General features: G+C 41.9%; 1 protein-coding gene across 7 annotated transcripts in view; it reads right to left on the minus strand.

Moving 5' to 3' along the window:
- The window catches only part of DACH1 (dachshund family transcription factor 1), a 1,064,146-nt gene that overhangs the window by 80,032 nt on the left and 956,938 nt on the right, over positions 1-27,176 (minus strand). For all 7 annotated transcript variants that reach the window (XM_033948397.1, XM_033948400.1, XM_033948395.1 and 4 more), the window contains one exon: positions 15,551-15,694. In XM_033948397.1, coding sequence (XP_033804288.1) covers positions 15,551-15,694 — 144 coding nt within the window. The remainder of the gene's footprint in view (positions 1-15,550; positions 15,695-27,176) is intronic.

The raw sequence follows: 27,176 nt of genomic DNA on the forward strand, positions 1-27,176 counted from the left end.
CACCTTGTCCTTTCGGCATCCGTTAGTTCACACGCTGCAGCGGACAGCCGAAACCAGGGCGCCGCGGAGGCCGCCACTGCCTACAGCAGCATCGCTCTCCGCTCGAGCGCAGTCACGGAGCAGAGGGACCGGGACCGAGGCTGGGAGGGGCAGCCGTTTGCCGAGACACCTCAGCAGAGAGCCGAGCCTGAAAGCGCTGCGGAGGCCATTGCCACCTCCGGCAGCATCACTCTCCACTGGAGAGCCACCATGGAAAGGAGAAGTGGGGACCGAAGCTAGGAGAGGCAGCAGCCTGACCCATCACCTGACGACAAGACTCACATCGCCCCTCCCCATCGCCACTAATCACTGAGCCAGCTGGAAAGCTCAGCAACTCAAAAACACAAAATACCCGCTCCTTCCTCAGACCCTGAAGAGACCATCATCTCTCAACAAGCCTAGAAAGGAAAGATCTTCCCCACCTCTACCCACTACTACAATAATAACCACACTTAACACCACCATGATAGCCACACTACCAAAATACCCACAAGTAATCCTACTGATAACCCTGCTCCTAACCAACTGGAAGGCAACAGCAAACAACATCTCTCCAATACTAACTATAACAAATTTCAAGGGAATTACCCAATCAACCTGGTGACTCACATTAGACAGAAACTCAAACTATCAGACATACACATACCAACCCACCTCAAAATCAACAAGAAGAAAACTGACAAACCCATACAAGACCAAAACACAACATCACCAAAGATCACTCATACCGCAAAACAACTCGCAACACACCAACAGACTACACCACTCTCACATGTGCATATGTGAACATCAGAGCCATAGGCTTCAAAACAGAACACATAAAAAACTGGATAGAAAAAGAAAACCTGGACTGCCTTTTTCTCACAGAGACCTGTCTTACTTCTGACTCGGACCCCAGAATAACTGAAGTTTGCTCAAAGAGCTACAAGATAACAATGGTCTGCAGAGAAAATAAAAGAGGAGGAGGAATTGTCATCATAGCCAGAAACACCATAAACTTAAAAATACAAGACAAAACAACCAACCCATATATGGATCTACTAGCCTGTCAATTTTCAAACACTTTACTCAGAAGAACACTAACATGCATGCTCTGCTACATAACCCCAGGTAACTGGAACACAGCAAAACCAATATTTGAAGAATTTATGTATCAAAACTCACTAATGACAACCTACAACCTAATCCTAGGAGCCCTTAACCTCCACCTTGAAAACCAATCCTGCAAACAAGTAGAAACCTTACTATCATACCTCGAGGCCTTAACATACAAAATCCTAGACCCTCAAACCACACATGAAAAAGGATACCAACTCGACATGGCAGCCTACATGTCCCAACAACCCACACAAACAGAGATCCAAACATCATATGGAAAATAGAACTGTTCCCTCTGGTCAGATCACTACACTTACTCCTACAAAATCAACTGGACCAGCAACAAAAGCACTCCAATTACTCAAAAAATAACTTACAACTCACGCAAACATATCAATCTCACCATATTCTGGACAAAAGCAGATACCATAATCCAAGAGTACACTCCCAAAGACTTCATCTCACAATGAAGCCATCTAAGTACAGCAACCTTGGATGAACTAGCCCCAGAACAACCCAAAACCAGAATCCACAGAAAATCAGACAAGTGGTTCAACAACGAACTCTCCTACTCAAAAAGCAATGCAGACAACTAGAAAGAAAATGGAGAAAAAGCAGCCAGGAATCCACAAAAACAGCATGGAGAATAATGAACCAAAAATACAAACAAAAACTCCATAGGAATCTCAGGCAAGGCACTCTCATGGTTTAAAGGCTTCCTACAATCCAGAACTTACAGGGTTAAAACAAATAAAGAAAAATCAGAAACATGGTCCAACCCCTGCGGAGTTCCCCAGGGATCACCTTTGTCTCCCACACTATTCAACCTATACATAGCTTCCCTCAGCTCCTGCCTAGACAAACACGGCATAACCTTATACAGCTATGCAGATGTATACCATTCTCCTCCCCTTTGACCATCCAGAGTCCACCATGACAGGCACAATACACAGAACACTTGAAACAGTAGCAACATGGATGACAGAATACAAACTAAAACTTAACTCTAAAAAAACAAACTTCATCCTCCTAGAAAACAGCAAAACTCCTACCTTAACAAACCTAGTAATAAACTCGATCTCATACCCCATTCAACCCAAGCTAAAACTTCTTGGAGTACTGATTGACAGAGGCTGTACCATGCAACCACAAATCAACAAAATAATAAAAGCATCATTCGCAACTGTGAGAAACCTAAGACAAATTTAAAAATTCTTCAACAGGAAACAATTCCAACTTTTGGTACAATCTCTTATCTTTGGACTAATAGACTACTGCAACATATTATACCTCGCCTGCCCAGCGGCCATGATAAAGTAACTACAAACAATACAAAATACAGCCCTAAGTCTCATCTACTCATTGAAAAAATATGACCACATAACAGAGGCATACCATGACTCACACTGGCTCCCAATACAAGTAAGAGTACACTTCAAATTCTATTGCCTACTATTCAAAGCTATTAACAGAGATAGCCCAGCCTACTGGAACAACTGACTAATTCAAGCCACCTCAACCAGACACAGAAGAACCCACTCACTATCCACACACCCGCCAATCAAAAATGTCAAACGAAGAAAACTATATGACAACCTAATGGCCACCAGAGCAGCAAAACTAGACAGACAAATCACCAATCTGCTTGTCTTCGACCACAGACTACAAAACCTTCAAAAAGGAAACAAAAACTCTACTCTTCAAAAAATACATAAAACCTATCTAACATGACCAGTTCCTTCCCAAGCTCCACCTTCCACACTGTCTACTCCTATCAAATCTAAAATGTTCTAATTACCCAACACATATTACCTTAATTTCTCGACAATTCTTATGTAATCCACCTATATATCTTGTAACTTCATGACAATTCTTATGTAATCCGCCTTGAACTGCAAGGTAATGGCGGAATAGAAATCACTAATGTAATGTAATGTAAATTCCATCTACCATTTGGATGCCCAGTTCTCCAATTTTCTCCATTGAGAAAAATGGCCATTAAACCCTACCTTTTGTTTTCTGCCCAATAACTATTTCCTAATCCACAACAAAACACTGCATCTTATCCCATTACTTTTAATTTTCTCAGGAGTCCCTAATGATGAACTTTAACAAAAGATTCTGAAAATCTATATGCACCAAGACAATCGGCTCACCTTTAGCCACATGTTTATTCACACCTTCATAGAAATGAAGTAAACTGGTGAAGCAAGACTGAATCTGTCCCATTAAGCCATGTCCGTCTACATGTTCCGTTATTTTATTCTTTATAATAGTTTCCATTATCTTGCCATGAAATCATGCTTACGGGTCTGTAATTTCCTGGATCTCCCCTGGAACCCAGTTTAAAAAATTGGCATTACATTGGCCACTCCCAAATCTTCAGGTACTAAGGACAATTTTAACGATAGGTTACAGATGACACCCTCCAAGGATTCAAGCAAAGTTAGACAAGTTTCTGCTGAACAAGAACATGCACTGATAGGGCTAGTCTCAGTTAGGGTGCTGGTCTTAGACCAGAGGGCCGCCGCGTGAGCGGGCTGCTGGGCATGATGGACCACTGGTCTGACTCAGCAGTGGCAATTCTTATGTTCTTATAAGCAGATCAGCAATTTCATGTTTAAGTTCTTTCAGTACCCTGAGGTGATTTATCATTCTTTAATTTGTCAATTTTACTTAGTATATCTTTCAGCTACACTGAGATTTCTTTCATTTCCTCTGCGTCATTACCCTTGAAAAACATTTCTAGTACAGGTAGATAGATTCCTTACATCTTTTCCATAAAGACTGAAGCAAATAATTAATTCATTCTCTCTGCTATGGCCTTGTCACTCCGTCAGTGCTCCTTTTGTTTCTGGGTGAAAACAAGCCTGTCTGGAAAACAAAATTCTCCTCAAGATGTTGAATGCTGAACAAGAAGAAAGAGGCCAAGACATCAGCAGAAGGTGTATCTACTCTAGAAATGTATTACTCAAAGTAGTAAAAGATAAAATAATGTTGAAAAAAATGCACATTTTATTATTTGATGTGAAAAATAGGTGTAGCCCTATAAACTGCTATTTTATAAAACCTAATTTGTTCTTTATAGGCTAACTGATCAACCTTCAGATTTTACACCAAACCCTTTCAGTTTTCTATTTCAGTCTACATTTCAACCACAAGGCATTAAAAATAAATTCTACATTTCAACCACAAGGCATTAAAAATAAATTCCTTATGAAGTGCACTTTATTTTGAAGAGAAATTTGCCTTTCCAAAAGCAGAGTAGACAAAGCTTGCATCTGATCCTCACATTCTTTAGATAATAATAATAGGTTAATATATGTCTTCACTCGTGCAATTAAACTCTGAAATTAGTTTCTGGAGAATGTGGTGAAAGCAGTTAGCTTAGCAGGATTTAAAAAAAGGTTTAGAATTTTTCCTAAAACAAAGATCCATAAGTCATTATTGATTGGGGAAATCCACTGCTTATTCCAAGGATATGCAGCATAAAATCTGTTTTATTCCTTGGGATCTTGCCAGATACTTGTGACCTGGGTTGCTCACTGTTGGAAACAGGATACTGGGCTTGATGGATCAGTCTGTCCCAGTACAGCAACTCTAAATTTCTAAATGGCAATAAGAAATTAGGTACTGGCTAGACAAAAATAAACAAGTAATGAACACAGACAAAACAAAAATAATGCACTTCCCATGGAAAGAAGGACTAAAACTAACCACCCCGATTAACATAAATAACATTCAACTACAGGAAGTTACTACGATCAAAGTTCTGGGGGTTATCACGGACCAAAAACTGACGTATCACAACCTGATCAGTGCAGTAGTAAGAAGCTGTTTTCAGAGGTTATGAATGATCAGATCAATTGCCCCATTCTTGGATTTATCTTTACTGAATGTTCTTGCACATTTACTGATTATTTCAAAACTGGATTACTGCAACTTGCTATACAAAGGAGTAACTCTAAAACACATCTGACGATTACAATTAATTCAAAATACCGCGATCAAAATGATTAGAAATAGGAAAAAATTCAACCATGTAACCCCTCTCCTCAAAAAAGCTCATTGGCTACCAATCATCCATACAATCTCCTTTAAAATAACATTATTAACATTCAAAATATTAACAACTAGAGCTCCATCATTCCTAGAAAGGTATATTGTTCCATATACCCCTATTAGAAGTTTGAGATCAGAGGACAAAAAACTTCTAGTAATTCCATCGCTAAGAATAATAAATACCAGACATGATACGATCTTTGCTGTTACCGCGCCCAGAATTTGGAACTCCCTACCAGCATTTATTAAAGAAGAATAATCACTAAGTAAATTTAAAGGACTGTTAAAATGCTGGCTGTATAAGGATACCTTAGAGACATAATCCTCGCCAGATTATCTCTTGACCCTGCACATTGCATAAATCTCCGATTCCTTTGTTACAGGCCTCATGTAATTAAAATACTTTTAATTTACTTTTTCCTTTTTATTTTTAAAATTCCTACCCTCCCATTATTCTTACCTTTTATGTTTTCTTTACTATGCTTATTATAGTTCCCCCCATTTCCCTTACATACAAGTCTGTAATGTCCATGTCTCTGTTGCACTTAATTATTGAGACCCCATTTTTAATTGTAAATTGCTTTGAATTTGTTATTGCGATTCATCAAAATTTTAATAAAACGTGAAACTTGAGCTCTTATGTTCTTATGTTATAAATCTATATTTAAAAACTTCTTGCCCTTATGACCATATATGTTCAAAAACACTAAAATTTATCACAATCCTTACTGAACAGTCCAAGGGAGAAAAATAAGATCCAAAACATGACCTTGACAACTGTAGACCCCTGTTTTTCAAAGCCATAGGGAAGTAACATTACAAAGCAGAATATTGGGTATCTATATATATATGTATAAATTAAAATCCCCAGTAATATTGATGAATCAGATTCTGTACTAATATCCGTAGCAAGACAGAGGTATATTGAAAGAAGACAAAAATGTACTAGGCCAGAAGTGATATAGGAGATAATGTTTAATCACAGAGTAAAACCTGACTTGGCCAGTGTTTTGGCAAATGTCTGCCTGTCTCAAGGGTTAAATATAGGTCTCCTCAGTATGGTAAAATAATATGTGGAACATCACAATAAGCACAATTTTTGGTATTAAAACAGTCACTTAGGAAGCACAAAGCCTTCAAGTGCATAAAAGTCTGTCTAGAAAAAGTAGGAAAATATTCTTTAACTGAGACTTTGATGCTAGCAGCCTTTGTTATTTTGAGATCAATGTGGAGTTTATCTAAGATGTTCTCTCTATAATGTAGTTGGGGTTTTTTTTTTTTTTTGTCTCTTACAGGTCTTTATATGTTTTAATTACCTTGCCAGAGTTTTCCAGTGTAGAGATTGTTTTTAGCCATGTCCCCTGAAACTGGTAATGCCTAATGTGACCATAAGCTGCCTGGCTGGCTCGGAACTTCCTCTCCGACATCAGAATTAACGTTGGTGGAGGCTTGGAGAAATAGGCAGCGGTGGATTTGGGGGGGGGAGGCGGGAGAGAGTAAGAAAGACAGAAAGGGGGGGACGGAAGAGAAAAAGAAAAGCAGAAAGAAAGAAAGGGGGGCAGGGAGAAAGAAAGAAATGAAAGAAAGAAAGGATGCACAGTCAAAAGGAAGTGTAACCAGAGTCTCATGAAATCACCAAACAAAGGTAGGAAAAATGATTTTATTTTCAATTTAGTGATCAAAATGCATCAGTTTTTAGAATTTATATCAGCTGTCTATATTTTGCACTATATTTAATGGGTTCCGGGGAAGGGGGGATCCGGGGGAGGATCGGGGGTGGGGGGGGGGTCCTAGCCCATTTTGAGGAAAAAAAAATAAATGGTCACGTTCAATGTTCCCTCTAAGGATTGATGAGGTGTGTGCAAAAAAAATATGCATGAGCGACAAGTTACATACTCCACAAATTTATGAGCAGGCGCGGAGGACGCATTTTTAAACAAATGTAGTTTATCCTTGTACTCCTTATGTATTTTTAATTATCTATGGATATGTTTGTATATTTATTGTTCAAATGGTTTTATTTATTTCCCCAAATTTATTTTTGTTATACGCATTGAAAATATTTGATATTGCGTTTAAATCAAAATCTCAATAAACTTGAAACGAGTGCCTGTGAGTTTTTGCTTCGCCAGCTTTCTGGTATCTTTACATACAGTGGCGTACCCTAGCATACCCAGGGCCCATCATTTTTTGCCCCCCCCCCCCCCATCTGTACGAAAAACATGATTTTTAGTAACAAGCCACACGTCACACATGAGTAACTAGGAAAAGGCAGCATCTTACATATTGCAGTGAGCAAATGTATCAATACACCCATTGTAAAACTAAACAAGCCAGACCAGCACAGATCAATCCTACACCATCAATCCTAACAGAAAACCATGTCTTTCGAACACACAGAAAACACCTTCGCCTAGTATGGAATATGTCATCACAAACTAACCCCTCCCCTTTTACAAAACTGTAGTGTGGATTTTAGCCACAGTGGTAACAACCCTGACGCTCATAGAATTCTGAGCATCAGAGCTGCTACCACCACGGCTGGCGCTAAAAAACGCTCCACAGTTTTGTAAAAGGGGGGATAAAATAGAAATACACAGCTTCAACGCTCTAGCTCTAGCTCAGGGGTGCCCAAACTTTTTGGGCTTGCGAGCTACTTTAAAATGACCAAGTCAAAATGATCTACCAACAGTAAAATTAAAAAACACAAAGCACACTATACGCTGAGAAAATGTTAATTATCATTCCTATTCTAGGTTTTTTTCAAAGAGGTCAAGGCAGATGACTCTATGCATGTCATCTCAGTAACAACCATACAAAAATAGACAAATATACCCCCCTTCCTTTTTATTAAACCACAATAGCAGTTTTTAGCGCAGGGAACTGCGCTAAATGCCCAGCGCTGCTCTCGACGCTCATAGGTTCCCTGCGCTAAACAACACTATTGCGGTTTAGTAAAAGGGGGCCATAGTGCAAAATATAGACAGCAAATATAAATTCAGACACATTTTGATCACTAAATTTAAAATAAAATCATTTTTCCTACCTTGTCTGGTGATTTCATGAGTCTCTGATTGCACTTTCATCTTCTGACTGTGCATCCAATCTTTCTTCCCTTCTTTCAGCCTGTATGCTTCCTCTCCTCCAGACCTCATTCCCTCCCCGCCCTTTCTTTCTTTTTTCTCTCTTGATGCCCCCTTTCTTTTTTTCTGTTTCCCTTCTGTCTCCCTGCCTGCCCCCTACCCTCCACAAAGCCACTACTGCCACCATCGGGGGAAACAGGCCCCAAAGCCACCGCCATGGCTGTCCCAAGCTCTCTCTGCTTCCCACTGGGCCGACCAGCAATCCCCCGATGTCAATTCTGCCGTCAGAGAGGAAGTTCCACCCAGCTAGGCAGCGATTGGCTGGCCCGAACTTCCTCTCCGACTGGAGCCTTAGGGCAGATGCACAGCTGGGGCGGACCGCCCCCCTTGGTACGACACTGAAGACATGGCAGCGGCTCCTTTCATGAATCCCCACCTGCGTCGGAAGTCTGATGCAGTCGGGGATCTTGAGAGGAGCCGCCGCTGCATCTTTCAACTTTAAAATACAGGCCGCCGCTTCCTCTCACCTTCGCCCGCCCTCGAGTGAGCGACAGGAGAAAGCGTATGAGCGACCCCACTGAAAATAGTGAGCGATCGCTCATGCGCTCACCTTAGAGGAACGTTAGTAATGCCACTACTGACACTAGAGTGTGACAGACCCCTTTCCTGTATCTTTGAGATTGCAATGCCTTTTGTGTCATGGTGTGCACCAAAAGACTGTACTTAAGGAGCAAGATGTGCTTCTTAGTGCACTCCTTGGGGCACAAATTGGGGCTTCCATATTTTTATTTTTTGTTCTATGAAGTAAAACTGTTTTGTCGAACATTCTTTGCTTCGAGGGTCCTTGGCTATTTATGTAAGCAGTTTTGGTCATTCCATTTCAGAAAGATATAGCAGAGCTAGAAAAGCTTTAGAGAAGGGTAACACAAATGATAAGCAAAATGGAACACATCTCTTATGTACAAAGGCTAAACTGTTCAGCCTGGAAGAGAGATGGTTAAGAGGGCATATGATAGACGTTTATAAAATAATGACTGGGGTGGAACAGTTAATAAGAGAACATTTCATAAAATTAACAAACAAGTAGACTAAAACCAAATCATAAATATTATTTTTCTAAGGCTGCATGATAATTGCTGTTAATGCTGCAATTAATGAGCTAATTATTAATCGCGATAAAAAAAAATTAATCACAATATAATCAAACTGCGTACAGCCCACTTTCTGCTTCCATCTATCAGCCAGCCTGCACAATCCGACATTTCTCAAACATGGCTGCTCTTTCCACACCCCACAGCCTACCTACCTTGAATCCAGTCACTGGCCCTGCAGGCCAGTGGCAGCCATACAGAAAGGCTGCTTGCTGCCTGCACTGGGCCTTTCCCTTTGACCCAGCCTGACTCTTCTGATGCAGCTTCCTATTTTCAGAAGGGGCAGACCAGGTCAGAGGGAATGACCTGGTGCAGGCTGCAGGAAGCCCTTCTGTACAGCTGCCACTCTAAAGCGCTGAGTCTACAAACAGGCGTCCCAATTGTAGGCGGCGGTAGGCATCCTATTACCATCTCATAGCCAATCAGGATGCACTTTTTTTAATGCAGGTGGGGAAGGACACCTGCATTGCATATGTGCTGTATGTTGTGCACCTATGGAGACATATACTATAGAGATGCATATGGATGCCCAAGGCATGGCATGAGGCGGTCTCCATGGGAAGTGGCCTTAGGGGTCCATAAGCGTCTGTAGGCATGAGACAGACGACTTAAATGTACACCTGTAAAATGCTGGCCTACATTTAAGACTTCTGTTAGTAAAAGTAGACACAATTCTTTACAGGACGCCGATGCGTGATTGACACACGATCGGTGGCCGCTTCTTAGGTGGCTGTAGAGATCGGCCCTAAGGGCATTCTGGGTAGGAAGGCTGAGGTGGGAGTGGAAGAGCAGTCGTGTTGGGTCCAGGGGGAGGGGAAGAGCAGCTACATTGGGTCTGGGGAGGGGAGGGGGAGGAGAAAGAGCAACAAGGCCTCAAGCTGCACACAGTGCATTATTTGATGATTGAAGAATGTTTTCTTATTCTTTTGTGACTGTAACACTTTATTAGTGCAGTTCTAAGGAATCCTTGTTGTAAGAAGCATATTAGAGACTCTAGTGTTATTTCTGTAATGATTTACTTTTCTTTTTCAATAAAACAGACTCGACATAAAAATATTTTATCAATGTATCATTGCTGAGTGTGAAAACAAAAGTTATAGATATAATATCAAGAAATTTGCTCCATTAAGCAAAAATAGCAGCAAATTTTGAGAAAAAAGGAGCTTTATGTAATCAGTAGCTTTGAGGGACCCCAGGATGGGCTTTAAATTTTTTTAAAACATTATTTTCTAATCAAACACAAATTCTTGGGAAAAAAACTTCAATTTACATAGGGCTCCTTTTACGAAGGTACACTAGCATTTTTAGCACTCGCACTGGATTAGCACGCACTAGCGGAAAATCTACCGCCTGCTCAAAAGGAGGCGGTAGCAGCTAGCGCGTGTGGCAATTTAGCGCACACTATTCCATGTGTTAAGGCCCTAGCGCACCTTCATAAAAGGAGCCCATAGTATTTTTCACCAACTTTAGTTTTTTCTGGATAACCCTAGCCTACACTTTATCTGAGATAGGAAAAATCTCTTAAAGTCTTCAAAGTCACAGCTGAAGGCTTATTATTTCAGAAAGGCTTTTGATTGTGAATCTCTACAGACGCTTCCTATTCCGGAATAAACAAAACAAAAACAACTTCATACCCTTATCTTCTTGTGTTTTTCCTTTGCTTTCTTAATTTCCCCTTTCCCTTATATTGTAACTCATCCCTTCCCCGAATATCCTTTTGTCCCAGTTTGTTTACAGTATCGGTCTTTCTCCTGACTGTTTTTTTAAAATCTTGTACTCATTGTTTTTAACTTTGTTAACCACCTTGATTTGACTACAATTGTTAAGAAATGTGGTATATCAAATAAACTAACTGTAACTATACACAAACACAAACCAAGTTTTCTGTCTCATGAACTCTAATAAAATAATTTAATTTCTGGATATAGCCAGGCTCTTCTAAATTGTAAATCACATTGAACTCCATCTGGGGCATATTAGCAATCCATAAATACTAATGTAATGTAATGTAATTTATTTCTTATATACCGCTACATCCGTTAGGTGTAATGTAATATAATCTAAAGATCCCTAGTGGTAGAATCCAAGGTAGACATGGACATGCCCTGAATGTTCAGATAGTAGCTGTCCAAGATGAACTTTTCTAAGTTTACTATAAAAAGTAGAAAGCATGAAGTAGGGGAACATTATCTTGCTCCCATGCAGGGCAAATTTATTTTGGTTGGTTTATATGGAAGTCCTTTCACAATTTTCAGCTTGGAGAAGGTAAAGGAATCACAGATACATAAAAATATTGTAGGAGCTCCTTTCAGGTATAAAAAGAGAGAAAGAACAGCATTATCAGGTTACAGAGGAATTATTCTCTGGTGATATTAATTGTATAAAAGAATAAAACTAGAACTCGTTTGAAAGAAATAACTGTACAAGTCTTATTGAAAGATGAAGAGTAGAATATAACTTGGGTTAATATAGATCTGAAGAAAGACATTTCACCTAAAAACTTCTAAGACAGGCTTGCCCAACCAGTGGACCGTTGGTCAGAACTTGGCCCACCAACACTGTTTCCTCTAAGCCAGACATGTCAAACTCTGGCTCGCGGTGTATCAAAAGTTGGCCCGCCAGACATTTAACATTTTATACTTAATCTGGTTCGCAGGCATGAACTGCTGCCGCTGCTACTGCTCTTCACTAGCATCTGCCTTCACCTGATCCTCCCTCCATCCCAGCTTCCTAGTCTCTTCTTCAAAGCAGCCTGCTGAGGGTTGCTGGCCAGCTGTAGCGAACCTCACAGGCTGCCGTCGACCTCGGTAACACATTCCCTCTGACACAATCCCGTACGTCAGAAGAGGGGCAGAGATGAAAAAAAGGAAAGATGCCAGACCTCCGAGGGAGGGAAGGGAAACAGAAGGGGAGGACAGAGATGGAAGATGGATGGTTAGCATGGAAAAAGAAGAAAATGACAAATGGGCAGGAGACCCTGTCAAGCAAGTTATCAGAAGACAACCAGAACCTGCGACCAACAAAAGGTAGAAAAAAATAATTTTATTTTCTGTTTTATGATTACAATATGTCAGATTTGAAATGTGTATCCTGCCAGAGCTGGTGTTAGACAACGAGCGTGAACTTGGATCTAACAGAGAGGAAAAGTCTTTTTTATTTATTTTGTTTACACCACAGAGCCGGCGTGAAGTTGGAGACATTGTAACCCTATACTTCTACTAAGACTAAGTCTTAAGGCTCCTTTTACGAAGCAGCAGAAGCGGTTTTAACGCATGCGACGTTTAATCACACTATACCCGCGCATTAGCCGAAAAACTACCGTTTGCTCAAGAGGAGGCAGAAGTGGCAAGCGCGGCCAGCGGTTTAGCGCGCGCTATTACGTGTGTTAAACCACTACCGCGGCTTCATAAAAGGAGCCCTTAGTCACTTAGGGGTCCCTTTTATTAAGGTGCTCATTTAGAGCATGCTAAATCGGTTAGCGCACCTTAATAAAAGGACCCCTAAGTATCTTAATTAAAAATTTGGTCCGCGACAGCCTTTTTTCAGATTTTGGCCCCTTATGTGATTGAGTTTGACACCCCTGCTGTAAGCTGAGCAGCAGTCCTTCAATTGTATTGCTCCCAGTAAGGGGTGGTGTTTCACTACTGTGTTTTCAGTCACTAGGTACTAGTGCTGCCCGATTCACCTATTCAAATCAATTCATCAATTCACTTCAGTGAATCAATTCAAATTGATTTGTTTTCCCCATGAATCAAACTCACTGATTCAATGCCCAACCCTCCCCCCAGTGAGGCCTCCTAAAGCAGCAGTGATGATGACTGGTGGGCAGATGCAGAGCTCTATGCAGGCACTCATGGCCTGCCCTGCTGGGGTCTTCCCTCTGCTGTGTCACTGATGATGCTACTGATGATGTGGTAGAGCGAAGCCCTGACAGGCAGGCCACAAATAGCCTGTTCAGACCACTGCCTCTGCCTGCCATTCATCATTGCTGCTGCTTTAGAAGGCCTGACAGTTTGTCAGATATCATGGTGGTGGTGGTGGTGATGGGGAGTCGGTTGGGAAGTGCCGCATAGGGGTTTGGGAGACATGGAATGCTGCTGCACAGAGGGCAGGGCGGGACGGATGGAAAGTTGCTGCACATTGGGGGAAGAGGAAGAATTGCTGGGGGTGGCAGAGAGGAAGGGAAAGATGCAAAAAGGAGGTAAAAAGGGTGGAGATGAGAGAGGGAGAAATGCTGGACATAGGGTGGTGGGCAGGGAGAAATGATGTATGGGGAGAGAGAAAGAAATGTTGCACATGATAATGGAGGGAGGAAGGGAGAGATGCTGCATGGAGGGGAATGGAGAGGTTTGAACCAGGGTATAATGCAAAGAGAGAGAGAGAGAGAGAGGAGAGAGATGGTAGACAGTGGGAAAGAAATGTTGGATATGGCAGTGGAAGGGAAGATACAACGATGGAAGATGGATGGTGAGCATGGAGAAAGAAGAAAACGTCAATTGGGCAGGAGACCCTGATGAACGAGTTAACAGAAGACAAACAGAAACTAGAGCCTGGGACCAACATGATTTGAATAATACATTGAACAGCAACAAAAAGTAGAAAAAATAATTTTATTTCTATTTTGTGATCACAATATGACAGATTTGAAATGTGTATCCTGCCAGAGCTGGTGTGAGCAAGCGTGAGCTAGGACCTAATAGAGAGAGGAAAAGTCTTTTTTATATATTTTGTTTACACCACAGCACAGGTGTGGGGTTGGAGAGGGCAAAGGGGGGTGGGATGAGTGAAGAGGCTACAAAATAAACCTGGCAGGATGTTCGGAAAAAAAAAAAAAAAATACCTGATTGGGCAGAAAAAGCTAATCGAATTGAAAAATTGACTCAGTAGGCTGAATCAAATTGAATTGAAAAATGTTTAGGACTACTAGGGATTGGCAGGTTCCCTGGAGTTCTGTATAGCAATCCCTCACTATTGAAAATATGATAGTGAAACAGCACCTTCAACTGGCAGGACTGTAGGTGGAGGATTCCTGCTCAACTTAGAAAGAACTATGTGCTTTATTCTTGGCCCTCAGAAACTTGGCAAGTCTTGTGGTGCTTACTGAAGAATTTCTGCTTCCCCCACCCCAACTTGACTCTGTAAATATGGGCTGTGCAGTGTTGGAAGATCAGGTTAATCTCATGGTTTCAAGTCTTGCATGGTTTAAAACTGTAAGATCAACCTGAACTTTTGGCATCGTGAGCTTCACGCGTGCAGAGAGCAAAGTCATGGTGAGGAAGCAGGAATCCCAATTCTTCTGCAGTTGAAGCTAGATGAGAGAAAATAAACTGGGTGAAAGCTGAGAAAGGGATATTACATGAGTGAGAGACACTGGATGAAGGATGAAGCAAGAGCAGGACTGGGTGAAAACTGGGAAGGAGATGATGCACCACTGTATTTTGTCATTATTTGATGAAATATGAGGCAAAATATGACGGTATATATTTTAGCCCTTTGAATATTTACAAAATATAGAATGTGGCTCTGTTGGACAAGCTTGTTCTAAGAACTGCTTAAACTCATTGGTTCCCGTAGAAAAGCAAACTGTTTAAATAGTTTGTTTTGTAGATTAAATCAAACATCAGAACTACAACAGTTGGGTATGCCTGCCATTATTTAAACTCAGGAATACAATCTGTGTATAAGCCACAAAGGGAATTAATACATTTGAAGTACACATCTGACAACAGAACGTACAGAGCCATAAAGCCAATCAGAAACATCAACATCTCTTCTGTGATTTTAAATCAGTTTAAAAAAGCGAGATAATTTTTTTTGGGGGGGAGGGGGAGGAGAAGCAGAGGGAATAAAATCAGGTTTTCCAACAAAAGTTTGATCAAAAGATATTTGATTTATACATAATGGACTCATTACTGTCACTAAATTTATATTTATGAAAAATTGTAACATTATCTGATTTATAATGTTATAAAGAATATTTTCTTTTTATGTATTGGCCAATGAAATAATAAACATCATCTCCATAGCAATCTATATTCAGCACCTCACAAAATATGCACACGTTTGTACACACAGATTTAGGTTTCACTGAAAACAAGTAAAAAGCTAGGACCTTACCATTAAGAACCCGGAGATTGTCTGTTGATGCTGCCTGTTTCAGTGCCTGTTCTGCTTGTTCTCTTCTCTTTGTCTCAAATTCTAGAGCCTCCTGCAATTTTCTTTTTGCTTTTTTTTCTTTCTTTAGTCTTTTTTGAACTATTGCTGTAAAATATAACACAAATTTTTTATATCTTCAAGTTTTCTTGCAATGTTATGAAAGACATGTGATCATTTTCTGAATTAGCATAATAATTAATGTTACATAACAGTATTTCATGTTATTGGAAGAAAATATTCACAATATATAATTTTTCAAATACTTTTTTCTTTTCTTTATCTATTGTAAGTTTCTTTTATTCAAATTTGATATACCACCTATTGGCATGCCTTCTCAGCAATTTACAATTAAAACTAGATAGCTCAGAATAGGAAAGAAAATGGGGACTACATATTTTAGAAAGATGCTTTGAAAATGGTACATTAATAAATATTTATTTAACACCCCCACCCCCTTTTACTAAGCTGTGATAGAGAATTCCTATGAGCAATGGAACACTTAGTGCCCCAGGCCACGATAAAAACCTCTATCGTGGCTTTGTAAAAGAGGACCAATATTGTAAATGATGCTCAACACTAGAAACCAACTATTGAAAGCAAAATTGCAATTTCACTCGTATAAAGGCTTGCCCCAAACCATATTTATATGCTACATTCTTCAAATGATTAACTTGCACTGTTGCTTCCTCTTTAAAAAAAATTTATTAAAATATACTTTAGTGAAATATTTTCAAAACTTTCTTTTGTATTGACTATGCATGCTGGTTTAAGAATCTCTTTCCTGGTGTCTTCTCTTCAGTGCTTGGAATTATATGCATGTTTTACAGGTAATGGTATAATTATGGTATGGGTGTCTGAAGAGGATCATCATGATACTGTAACTTATAATGAGTGAAAAAGCAGAAGAACCTTCTAAAAAATTCAAACACTAATATATTATCAAAATAACATAAAATAAGCAAAAGAAAGATCTTAATAATAATAAAGTGTTATAGATAATGTTCCTTCAACATGCAAATGTATATTGCAGTGGTTCTTAAAGCCGGTTGGGGGGGGGGGGAGAGGGATTTTCAAGATATCCCTAATGAATATGCATGAAGCAGAATTGCATATAACAGAGGTGACAGGCATGCAAATCTGCCTCATGCATATTTATTAGGGATATCTTAAAAACCCAACTGGCTGGGGTGTCCCCCAGGACTGATTTAAGAACCACTGGTATAATGGAAAGAGACATTAGGCATATTCATAGAAATGTAGAAACATGATGGCAGATAAAAGCCAAATGGTCTATCCAGTCTGCCCATCCATAGCATCAATTATCTCCCACTCTCTCTAAGAGATCTTACATGCCTGGCCCACACTTTCTTGAATTCAGATACAGTCTATCTCCACCACCTCTACCGAAAATATTCCATGCATCTACCACCCTTTCTGAAAAAAAGTATTTCCTTAGATTACTCCTGAGCTTCTTAACTTCAACCTTTGCACTGTCATTCCATAGCTTCTTTTCAAATTAAAGAGGTTTGCCTCATGCTTGTACGTGCCTGGCCTGGCTTGGGGAAGCAGGGAGAAATTGGTGTGGTGGCTGGGGGGGGGGGCATGGGGGAGAGAGAAAGAAGGACAGGCAGGCAGGGGGACAGAGAAAGACAGAAATAAAGAGGGGGCAGGGGGGAGAGAGAAAGAAAAAGACAGAAAGAAAAGGGGAGGGCAGAAAGAAAGAAATATTGGATTTACAGAAGAAGGAAGTGCAACCAGAGACTCATGAAATCACCAAACAAAAGGTAGGAAAAATGATTTTATTTTCAATTTAGTGATCAAAATGTGTCCGTTTTAAGAACTTATATCTTCTGTCTATATTTTTCACTATGGCCCCCTTTTATTAAACCGCGATAGTGGTTTGTAGCGCAGGGAGCCTATGAGCGTCGGGAGCTTTGAGGGGCATTCAGCGAAGCTCCCTGCACTAAAAACCGCTATCATGGTTTAGTAAAAGGGAAGGGGGTATAGTTGTTACTGAGGGGGTATAGTTGTACTGAGGTGACATTACATAAAGTCATCTGCCTTGACCTCTGAAAACCCCCCCCCCCCGAATACAAATGATAATTAACATTTTCTCTGCGTACAGTGTGCTTTGTGTTTTTTTTAAATTTTATTATTGGTAGATCATTTTGACTTGGTCATTTTAAAAGTAGCTCGCAAGCCAAAAAAGTGTGGGCACCCCTACCCTATAAGATTCCAACAATAGTCTGCCATCGTGTGTGCATCCCATCTTCCTTGGTATCCGGCTTCCATTGTTTTTATGCCTTGATGAAATCTTTCACCTTGCTCTTCGCTTAAGTCACTAAGGTTCTCTTGAAAGCGATCTAAGTAACTGTGCAGATAATGGATTTTAACACTCATGTTATAGCCAAGCCTGTTGAAATGAAAGAGCATATCTTCTACTCTAATTGTGTGTAGTTTTCTGCCTTCTTGTTGCCATGAAATTTTTTCACAACAAGAACAAATGAAGACCAGGCACATGATTCGATTTCATTCACTGATGCTATGAAATGTGAGTCATTTATAAGTTGTCTGATCTGTGTACCATCAAAAATTCCTGCTAAGTCCAGGTAACATATATACTAAGGGGCTCATAATCGAAAGAGAAAAATGTCCAAAAACCGGCCTAAGGTCGGCACTTGGACGAACATTGCCGATAATAAAATAAATTGACGTCCAAGTGCCGATAATAAAACTGGGTTTTGGACGTATTTCTAAACATCCTAGGCCTTCATAGCGCTGCTGAACGATCAAAGCTAAATGGGGCATTTCAGGAGGCGTGTCGAGGGCGGGAGTTGGGCGGAATGTGAGCTGGCTTAGACTTAGTCGTACAGCATGTATAACCGAAAGTTTTACAACAGAGCTTAGACGGAACTTGGACGTTGTGACTTAGACCATGTAAAACATGGTCTAAGTCACAAAAAAACACCTAAAGTCATCAGATAAGCATTGCAAACACATAAAACAGACACCCACACACTATCCCAGAGATCACCAACCCCCCACCCCCATAAAAATTGTAATCATAACTTTAAAATTCAGCATCCAGACCATCATCACCTGGCCGCCTGGCATAGGAAAGCCTAGTCGTCCAGCCCAGAGGCAGCTTAAGTTGTCTTGAGAGTGAGTTAAGGACTCATGGAGATGAGGACCATGCCCATAAGCCCCTATAATCACTGCATTGATACTTAAACATGTGCACTCCCCTATACACCCCAAAACCCTTTTGTACTGGCATATAAGTGGCTCCTGCAGCCATAAGGGCTATTGGGGTGGTAGATAAGTGGGTCTAGGGGATTCTGGAGGTGGTTTGGGGGGCTCACCATAACCTATCAGGGAACTGAAGGGAGCAGAAGACATGGCACCCTTTTGTGAAGTTCACAGCAGTGCCCTGTAAGGTACCCCACTGTTTAGGTGGCATGTCTGGGTGTTCAGTCCATCACTTTGCAGACTTCTCCCACGTCCAACAGGGCTTGTTCTAGGCTTTTTGAACTTGGACAGAAAGTTGGACAAAAATGTGGTGTAAAGATGGACGATTTAGTGGCTTGGACAATCAGATCGGCAGGACGTATAATTAGACGATTTTCGAAACGAAAAAAAAGTTGGACGTATCTTTTGAAAATGTGTCTTAAACTGTTTTTTACTTTGGACGACTTGTGAGATGGATGTAAACGGACTTAAGACGTCACTTTTAACTATGCCCCTCCACGTATTCAATATATGAACCATCTTTATTCAAAGCCTTTACAAATTGTTTCATTAGGCCTAGCTTTATATATAGTGGTGACTCATTGATTACATTTTACCCTCCAACCACCATATTCCCTCAGAGGCCAATCTTTTGTTGTTCAATGTTCATGTTTGTCTCTACTATCCCAAAAGCATAAATTCAACAATATCTAAAAAAACTAGAGCTGATGTGGTCATTTTTTTGCATGCATTTTTCTGAATCAGTGTCCCAAAGAACCTGAGGAACAGGTCAAAAAACCCAAGGAACCAATAAATTTGTTGTTGGCCTGTGTTATAGCCAGGTATAACTATATCCCAGTCATGGTTCTCCATGAAACACATCTTGGTTATCGCCACTATATCCAACTCGGTTTCTTTCATCACAGCCTCTAGATCTAGAATCTTGCTTCCCATACTTTGAGCATTAGTATATACTGCTTTCTAGACATTGCCCCTTTTTCCCATTTGTGTAGAGGTATTTAGTGATTCACTTACCTGATTGCTTATACTTACCTGAGGGCTGTGATCACCCTGCCCAAACAATTCTAGTTTAAAGTCTTCCTTTCTTTGATAGATGCACCCAATCTGTGCTCATCAACCCTTGGAAAATCATCTCATGGTCCAGGAAGCCAAAACACTCTCAAGGACACCATCCGTGCAGTCACACATTCATCTCCAAGATGCGAGCTTCTCTGCCTTGGCCTTTACCCTCGACATGGAGGATCGACAAGAACACCACCTGTCCACCTGACTGTTTCACCTTCTCTTCCAGAGCCATGAAGTTAATTTTAATACTTTCAGAGGGATACCTAGCAGTATCATTAGCGCTAACATGGATAAGCAGCATTGAATAATAGTCATTAGGCTTGCTGAGTCTCAGAAAGCTCTCCATAACATCTTGAATTTTGGCAACAGGGAAAAAGCACATCTCAAATGGGTCCTTTCTGACAATGATTTAAAAAAACAAAAAACAAAAAATAAAACCCCCCAAAACCTTTGATAAACTGTTACCCATTTCTACCCAAGTTTGTTACAGTGGACTGCTGGTAAGGACTGTTGGAAACACCCTTGCAGTAGCCACATGACCCACTAGCAATTTGATTGTGTTGGAGACTGGAGAGCGTTTGAGCTACTGCCTGCCTGTCTGTGTTCCTATCTGAACCTTCTACTAAACAGCCCTGTTCTTCTGACTGCCACCTCTCCTACCTGCTTCTTGTCTCTCACCCACTGTTTGACTTCTTTTCTACTCCCAGTGAGTCACTATGCTCAGTGTCACTGTGCTGTCTCTGTGTGTCTGCACTGTGTACCAGGAGCTAGAGTGCTGACTTTGCCACATGGAACATATGTGGAGGTGAGAGGATTAAGTTAGTACTGCTGCTGCTGTGTGTGTCTGAGGACTGTGCTGGGGGTAGGAAAGTGATTAATTCACCAAAAAGAACAGCAACTTAAGGAGTAAAAATCACTGTAAGGATAAACCAAAATGCAACATTGTAAAGCCTGCAATTAATGAGAGAAAAGACCTCGGAGACCTTTTGAAACTACTGCACTATTACAAAGTGATAAAATAGTCAGTCACATCTCAATCATAGGTCAAAAACTCTCGATGCCACAAATCTTTAAAGTTATTTTTTTATGATATGAAAAAGCAGTGCAAACTTAATTTTAATAAATCTAATCTAATCTAATCTAATCCTTAGGTTTGTATACCGCATCATCTCCACGTTCGTAGAGCTCGACGCGGTTTACAGTAGGAGAAATAGGAAGGAACTACAACAGAGGGTTAGAGGTAGAAGTGGGAAGAAAATTTAGGGGACTTGGAATGCCAAGATATAAGAGTTTCCTTGATTCCTAAGTTGGAGGGAGACACATTTTTTGAGAAAAGCCAGGTTTTCAGATGTTTGCGGAAAACTTGTAGAGAGCTCAAGTTCCGAAGAGGGGAGGTAAGGTTGTTCCAGAGCTCAGTGATTTTGAAGTGAAGGGAGGTCCCTAGCTTTCCTGTGTGGGAAATGCCTTTTAGCGAGGGGAAGGATAGTTTTAATTTGTGGGAGGATCTGGTGGTATTAGGGTTTGAGGAATTCCAAGAAAGAGGGATAAAGGGAGGGAGGATACCATATAGGATTTTGAAAGTTAAACAGGCGCATTTATAGTGGACCCTAGCACTTAACTTAGAAGAAATGCCAGCACCGGATGTTTAAGCCCTACAGGGCCTCCGTTTCACCACATAAATTGTGGCATCCTCAGGAGCGATGCTGAAGTACTTTGGTTCTCAACCAGCTTTCAAAAATGGTGCCATTTTTTTAAAAGCTTGTTGAGAACTAAAGTACTTCAGCATCGCCTAATGGCTTCAAATTGTGCACTCGATGTAATAGGACCTTTTCAGGCACTGATCCACATATCTTGAACTGAAAAGGTATGACGGGATATATATATATATATAAAGCTATTATTAATATTATCTGGTGTGTCCAGTATCTTAGTCTTGACCATCAAAACATTTCTTGCATCCTTTGCTCTTGCATGCAGAAGAGGTTACTTTAAGCCCTGAAAATTCAGTCTGAAAACTTTTTGATACTACTTCAGGGGCATTGAGCATGACTGGAATTCCAATCCTAATGTTCAACCTTGATATTCTTCAGCATCAATATCTGCACCACCTGCATTGACTACTGCAGCACAGGGACTCCAAGTCTTCATCTGCGGTTCTGCCAACAGCGGGAGAGCCTCATTAGAAAGCTAAGAAGCACAAACATCACCCCTACCAGACATGCCTCGGCATCTACCATGGATTCCATTGCCTCTCTGCAATCTAAGCATTGATGCAAAGATGATTAATAACCATCTCTTCAGCTGGTATCTTCTCATGTGTCCTTGGGCATCAAGGTCCACAATGCCTCATCACGCAGCACAAGAAGCGCCCACTGTACCTTTGCCAATATTGGTACTGGTGCCATTGATACAGGATCAACTCCAAACATTGTTCTAACAAGAGCTTGCTGAACTACTTCAGTCATAGCCTGCACAGGGTCCTGCACCTTCTGTACCAGCCTCAGCCTAGTCCAAGGATGTATCAACATGTAACTCCAGGTATACTCCAGGACCTGTTGACTTCGAGCATTGACACCTAGAAGGTGCTGATGCAGGCATCATTTTCCATGGAGTGTAGCATGCTTGCTTCTCCTCAATGTTTTCTTGACACTCATCTCGATGCTCTCCTTCACAGTCTGCTACAAGAGATTACTTAAATGAAACTGACTCTGATCTGTCACCACATTCCAGTGAAGACCTTCCTGAATTCTCTACAAACAAATCTTATGGAATACTGTCTGATCCTTCTCCACCTTCTTCATGTTGCAGATCTCCACCTAAAAGCATATCTTTCACTTCACAAGTGTGCAACAAATGGGACAAGAACTCTCTATCAACATGGAGTCTAAGGAGGAGCCCCATGCAGAGTTAATGGAGGTCTTAGACCATGAAGAATGACCTAAAGAGTGTATAAAAGTTCCATTCCATCAGCTCAAGAAAGATTTATTTATTTAGATTTCTATCCCATCCTCCCAACAGCTCAGAAAAGGTTACAAAACTGGGAGACACCTTTTATTGATTCAGTTGCTTTTCATAAGCTAGACTCCCTCTTTAGAATACAGACTTGTCCTGAGTTTGATAAACCTCAACTCTTGTGGTTGTACGCTTTCCTCATTCCATCACCCTGTCCCCGGTCGGCAGTGCAGCCCCTAAGCCTTTGCAATTGTTTCCTCTGCTGTGATCCTGCCTCTGACATAGGAGGAGGGGTGGGACCATGGTAGAGGGAAGACAACTCCCAAGGCCTATAGCAGCTTGCAGAGATCGCTAGCATAAGTAATCCTCTATGCAGGCTGCTGAAATGAGGTAAATGGATTTCGTAGGTCAGGGGGAACATGCTGCCTTCAGGGGGGGGTGCAGTCCTTAGGCGGTGCTGGTTTAGGCCTTCAGGGGGGGACAGGCAGGCATTCAAGGGTGAGGTGCAGGCCTTCAGGGGGGGCAGGCCTTCAAGGGAGGACAGATAAGACTTCAGGGGTGGGGTGCAGGCTTTCAAGGAGGGGACAGGCCTTTAGGGGGGACAGGCAGGCCTTCAGGGGTGGGGTGCAGGCCGTCAGGAGGGACAGGCATTCAAGTTGGGGTGCAGGCTTTCAAGGGGGGATGGCAGGCCTTCAGGGCTGGGGTGCAGGCCTTCAGGGGGGACAGGCATTCAGGGGAGGGGGGCCCTGGTGTAGAAGTACACAGAGGGAGGGAGGGAGGGAAGGGGATTTCAAAGAGACGTGCTTATGCCAGACTTTGGGGGGGAAAATAATGGGTCTAAAACCAAAGGAGAGGGAGAGAGATGGTGGACAATGTGATTTGGGGAGAGAAGGAACAAAAAGGGAGAGAAGTTGGACACAAGGGATGGTGTGGAGGGGGGATAGAGATACTGGATAGGAAGGTAGTTGGGAAAAGAAAGGGAGAGATGGTGGACCCTGGAGTGGTGAGGAAGGAAGGAGAGATGCTGGATGAAAAGGTAGTTGAGAAAAGGTGGATCTGTGGATGGAGATGAAAGATTCCAGACCTCCGGGAGTCCCACCCCTCCTCTGATGTCAGAGGCAGGATCACAACAGAGGAAACAACCGGGGACGGAGTGACAGAAGGGGAGGACAGAGATGGATGATGGATGGTTAGCACGGAGAAAGAAGAAATAAGGAGACCCTGGCAAGCAATTTATCAGAAGACAACCAGAGCCTGGGACCAACAAGATTTGAATAATGACCAGACAACAAAAGGTAGAAAAAAAATAATTTTATTTTCTGTTTTGTGATTACAATTAGTCAGATTTGAAACATGTATCTTGCCAGAGCTGGTGTTAGACCGCAAAAGTGAGCTAGGATTTAACAGAGAGAGGAAAAGTTTTTTTGTTTGTTTATTTTGTTTATACTACAGCACCAGTGTGGTTAGGAGAAGGCAAAGTGGGTGAAGAGGCTATAAAATAAACGCACTAGGATGTTTGAAAAAAACATTCAATTGGACAGGGAAATTGAATCAAATCAAAAAATCGATTTCAATAGGCTGATTTGAATCAAAATTTTTTTTCCTGAATTGGGAAGCATTAGTTATCAGTGACGCTGCAGAGGGAATCACCAGCAGAAAGCCACGAACTGCAAAGCAACCTGTTTAGAGTGCTGCGACTGCCGACGAGTACTGGAGGGAGGTTTGTCGGTCTTCTTGTGGTGGGATGGTCGACAGTGAGGGCCGAGGGTGATGACGCTGGGAGAGGGGGGCCGGGACGATGATGCTGGGGGGGGCCCGAGACGATGACGCTAGGGTGGTTGGGCAATGACTCTGCTACGGATCCAGTGAAGGTGAGGGAGATACCCAAACAGCCCTAAAGCACCGCACCAGCAGGCCCCCCTCACCATTTTGGCCCCTATCCTATTAATCTGGCTCTGATGGAGCCATTCTCACAAACTGCCGGTGGCTGCCCCGAAGCTTTCCCTCTGCGGTGATCTGCCCTGTCAGAAACGGGAAGTTGCAGCAGAGGGAAAACTTTGGGGCAGCCGCTGGCAGCTTGTAAGAACAGCTGCTGTGTCTGGGCCCTTCTGTGCAGGAAAAATTTGGCTACTGGCAGAGCCGTACTCCAGTGGCTAAAGAGCTGCATGCAGCTCGCGTGCTGTGGTTTGCCGATCACTGTTCTAAGTGATCTAGATCACAGTTCTTCAACCGCCGGTCCGCGGACCGGTGTCGGTCCGCAAAAAAATGTTGCTGGTCCGTGAAGGATTTGGGTCCCCAGCCACAGCAAAAAGTGCCGGCGTCAGCTGACGTGCAACTTCCTGTTGCTGTCACTATGCCGACACTCCTGCCTTCCACTTCCTACTCCTGCCGTGTATGTCTCCGCACCCCCAGACAAGCAGGGGCATCTTTTAACTTCGGCACACAGCTGCCCCTAGGCAGTATTTTAGCGCGGTTTCATGAGGCAGCCTCGGGGCCTTTGATAGGCCGGCCCATATCGCATCATCAAAGCGGGCCGGCCTACCAAAGGCTCCGAGGCTGCCTCATGAAACCGCAGCTAAAATACTGCTTAGGGACAGCTGTGTGCTGAAGTTAAAAGCACACAGAGCTGCCGCTAGCCTACATAGAAGAAACATTTGCTGGAGAGGGAAGGAGGGAAGGGAGTAGGGGTGCTCCTGGACAAGGGAGGGGAAAGGGCTACTGCTGACAGGGGAGAAGGGAAAGGGAAGGAACGAGAGTTACTGTTGGATAAGAGGAGGAGGAAAGGGAGAAGGGGTGCTCCTGGACAAGGGAGGGGAAAGGGCTACTGCTGACAGGGGGAAGGGAAAGGGAACGGACGAGAGTTACTGTTGGATAAGAGGAGGAGGAAAGGGAGAAGGGGTACTCCTGGACAAGGGAGTGGAAGGGGCTACTGCTGACAGGGGAGAAGGGGAAGGGATGAGAATTACTGTTGGATAAGGGGAGGAAGAAAGGGAGAAGGTACTGTTGGACAAGGGAGGAGGAACATTGGAAGGAAACAGCTGGCAGGGAGATTAGAGGAGGGGAAGGAGTCAGGATGGAATGGAGAGATCAGATGAGGGAAAGGGGAGAGACAGAGGAATGACAAAGTAGAAAGAGATTGATGCTGGGAAGGGGGATCAGATGAAAAATAAGGAAAGAGGGACAAAAATGCTAGATCTGGTGTAGAGAGGGGCATAGAAAGAACGCAGATACCATATGGAAGGGGGAGGGGTAGAGGGCAGACAGTGGATGGAAGAGGCAGATGCTGGATTGAAGAGACAGAGGGCAGACGCTGGATGGAAGAGAGTGAAAAGAAGATGAAAGCAGAAACCAGAGACGACAAAAGGTAGAAAAAAATAATTTTATTTCTATTTTGTGATTAGAATATATCAGATTTAAAATATGTATCCTGCTAGAGCTGATGTTAGACATAACTGGGGAGTGCAAAGCCCAGGTAGTGCATCTTTAGCTTCCAGCTGGCTTAGGGCTCTCTCTGACCAGGAGGCAGTTGCCCTAGTTCCACTCCCCTAACACCATTCCTGCCATGTGTGACTGTGGTATTCTGTTAGCATGATATTTGTGTAGCATTCTGTAATAATTTGGCTTATTCAGTTTTCTTGATAGTAGAGGGGATATATGTGAAGGGGAGGGGAGACGGGGGTTTTGTTGATCCTTGCCCTGTATTATTTATATTTATAAAATGACAATTGTACAGAATATTGTTTCTTTTTATACTTTAATAAAATATGTTCAATATAAAATCATAACTATTTGAGGCTTGTGCGGATGGGATCAGATGGTTAATGGGACCGAGCTCGCGGGGATGGGGCGGCAATGGGGTTTTTAAAAATTTCAGTCTTATTAGTTTGCCGGTCAACGAAATAATTATTTTATTTCCGCCAGTCCATAGATGTAAAAAGGTTGAAGAACACTGATCTAGATGACTGGAAAAATCTCGCAGCAAACTTTCACTAGAAGTGCTAGGTACAACATTTTCCTCATACCTATGTAGTCTATCAGATTCATAATTTCTGGTCTTCTGACTTTTCAAGTTCTAGTTATCCTTTTTTTCATCAGCCCACCTAACAGCTATATGTTGTAGTTCTCTGAAAGTCATCCATGGACGTTCTTCCATCTTGAGATCCAAAATTTTCCAGAAAATATCAATCCTCAAGCCAAACACAAATTGTTCTTTTAATGTGGTCTCCACATTATTTATTCTCTCCGGATATTGGTCTCTGATGGCAAATTATTTACTTTGCATTTGATTTGTGTATTCTTAAACTGACTCTCTTGGTATTTG

The sequence above is a fragment of the Geotrypetes seraphini genome, chromosome 6, assembly GCF_902459505.1.
Source record: "Geotrypetes seraphini chromosome 6, aGeoSer1.1, whole genome shotgun sequence".
In the NCBI taxonomy this organism is placed as follows: Eukaryota; Metazoa; Chordata; class Amphibia; order Gymnophiona; family Dermophiidae; genus Geotrypetes; species Geotrypetes seraphini.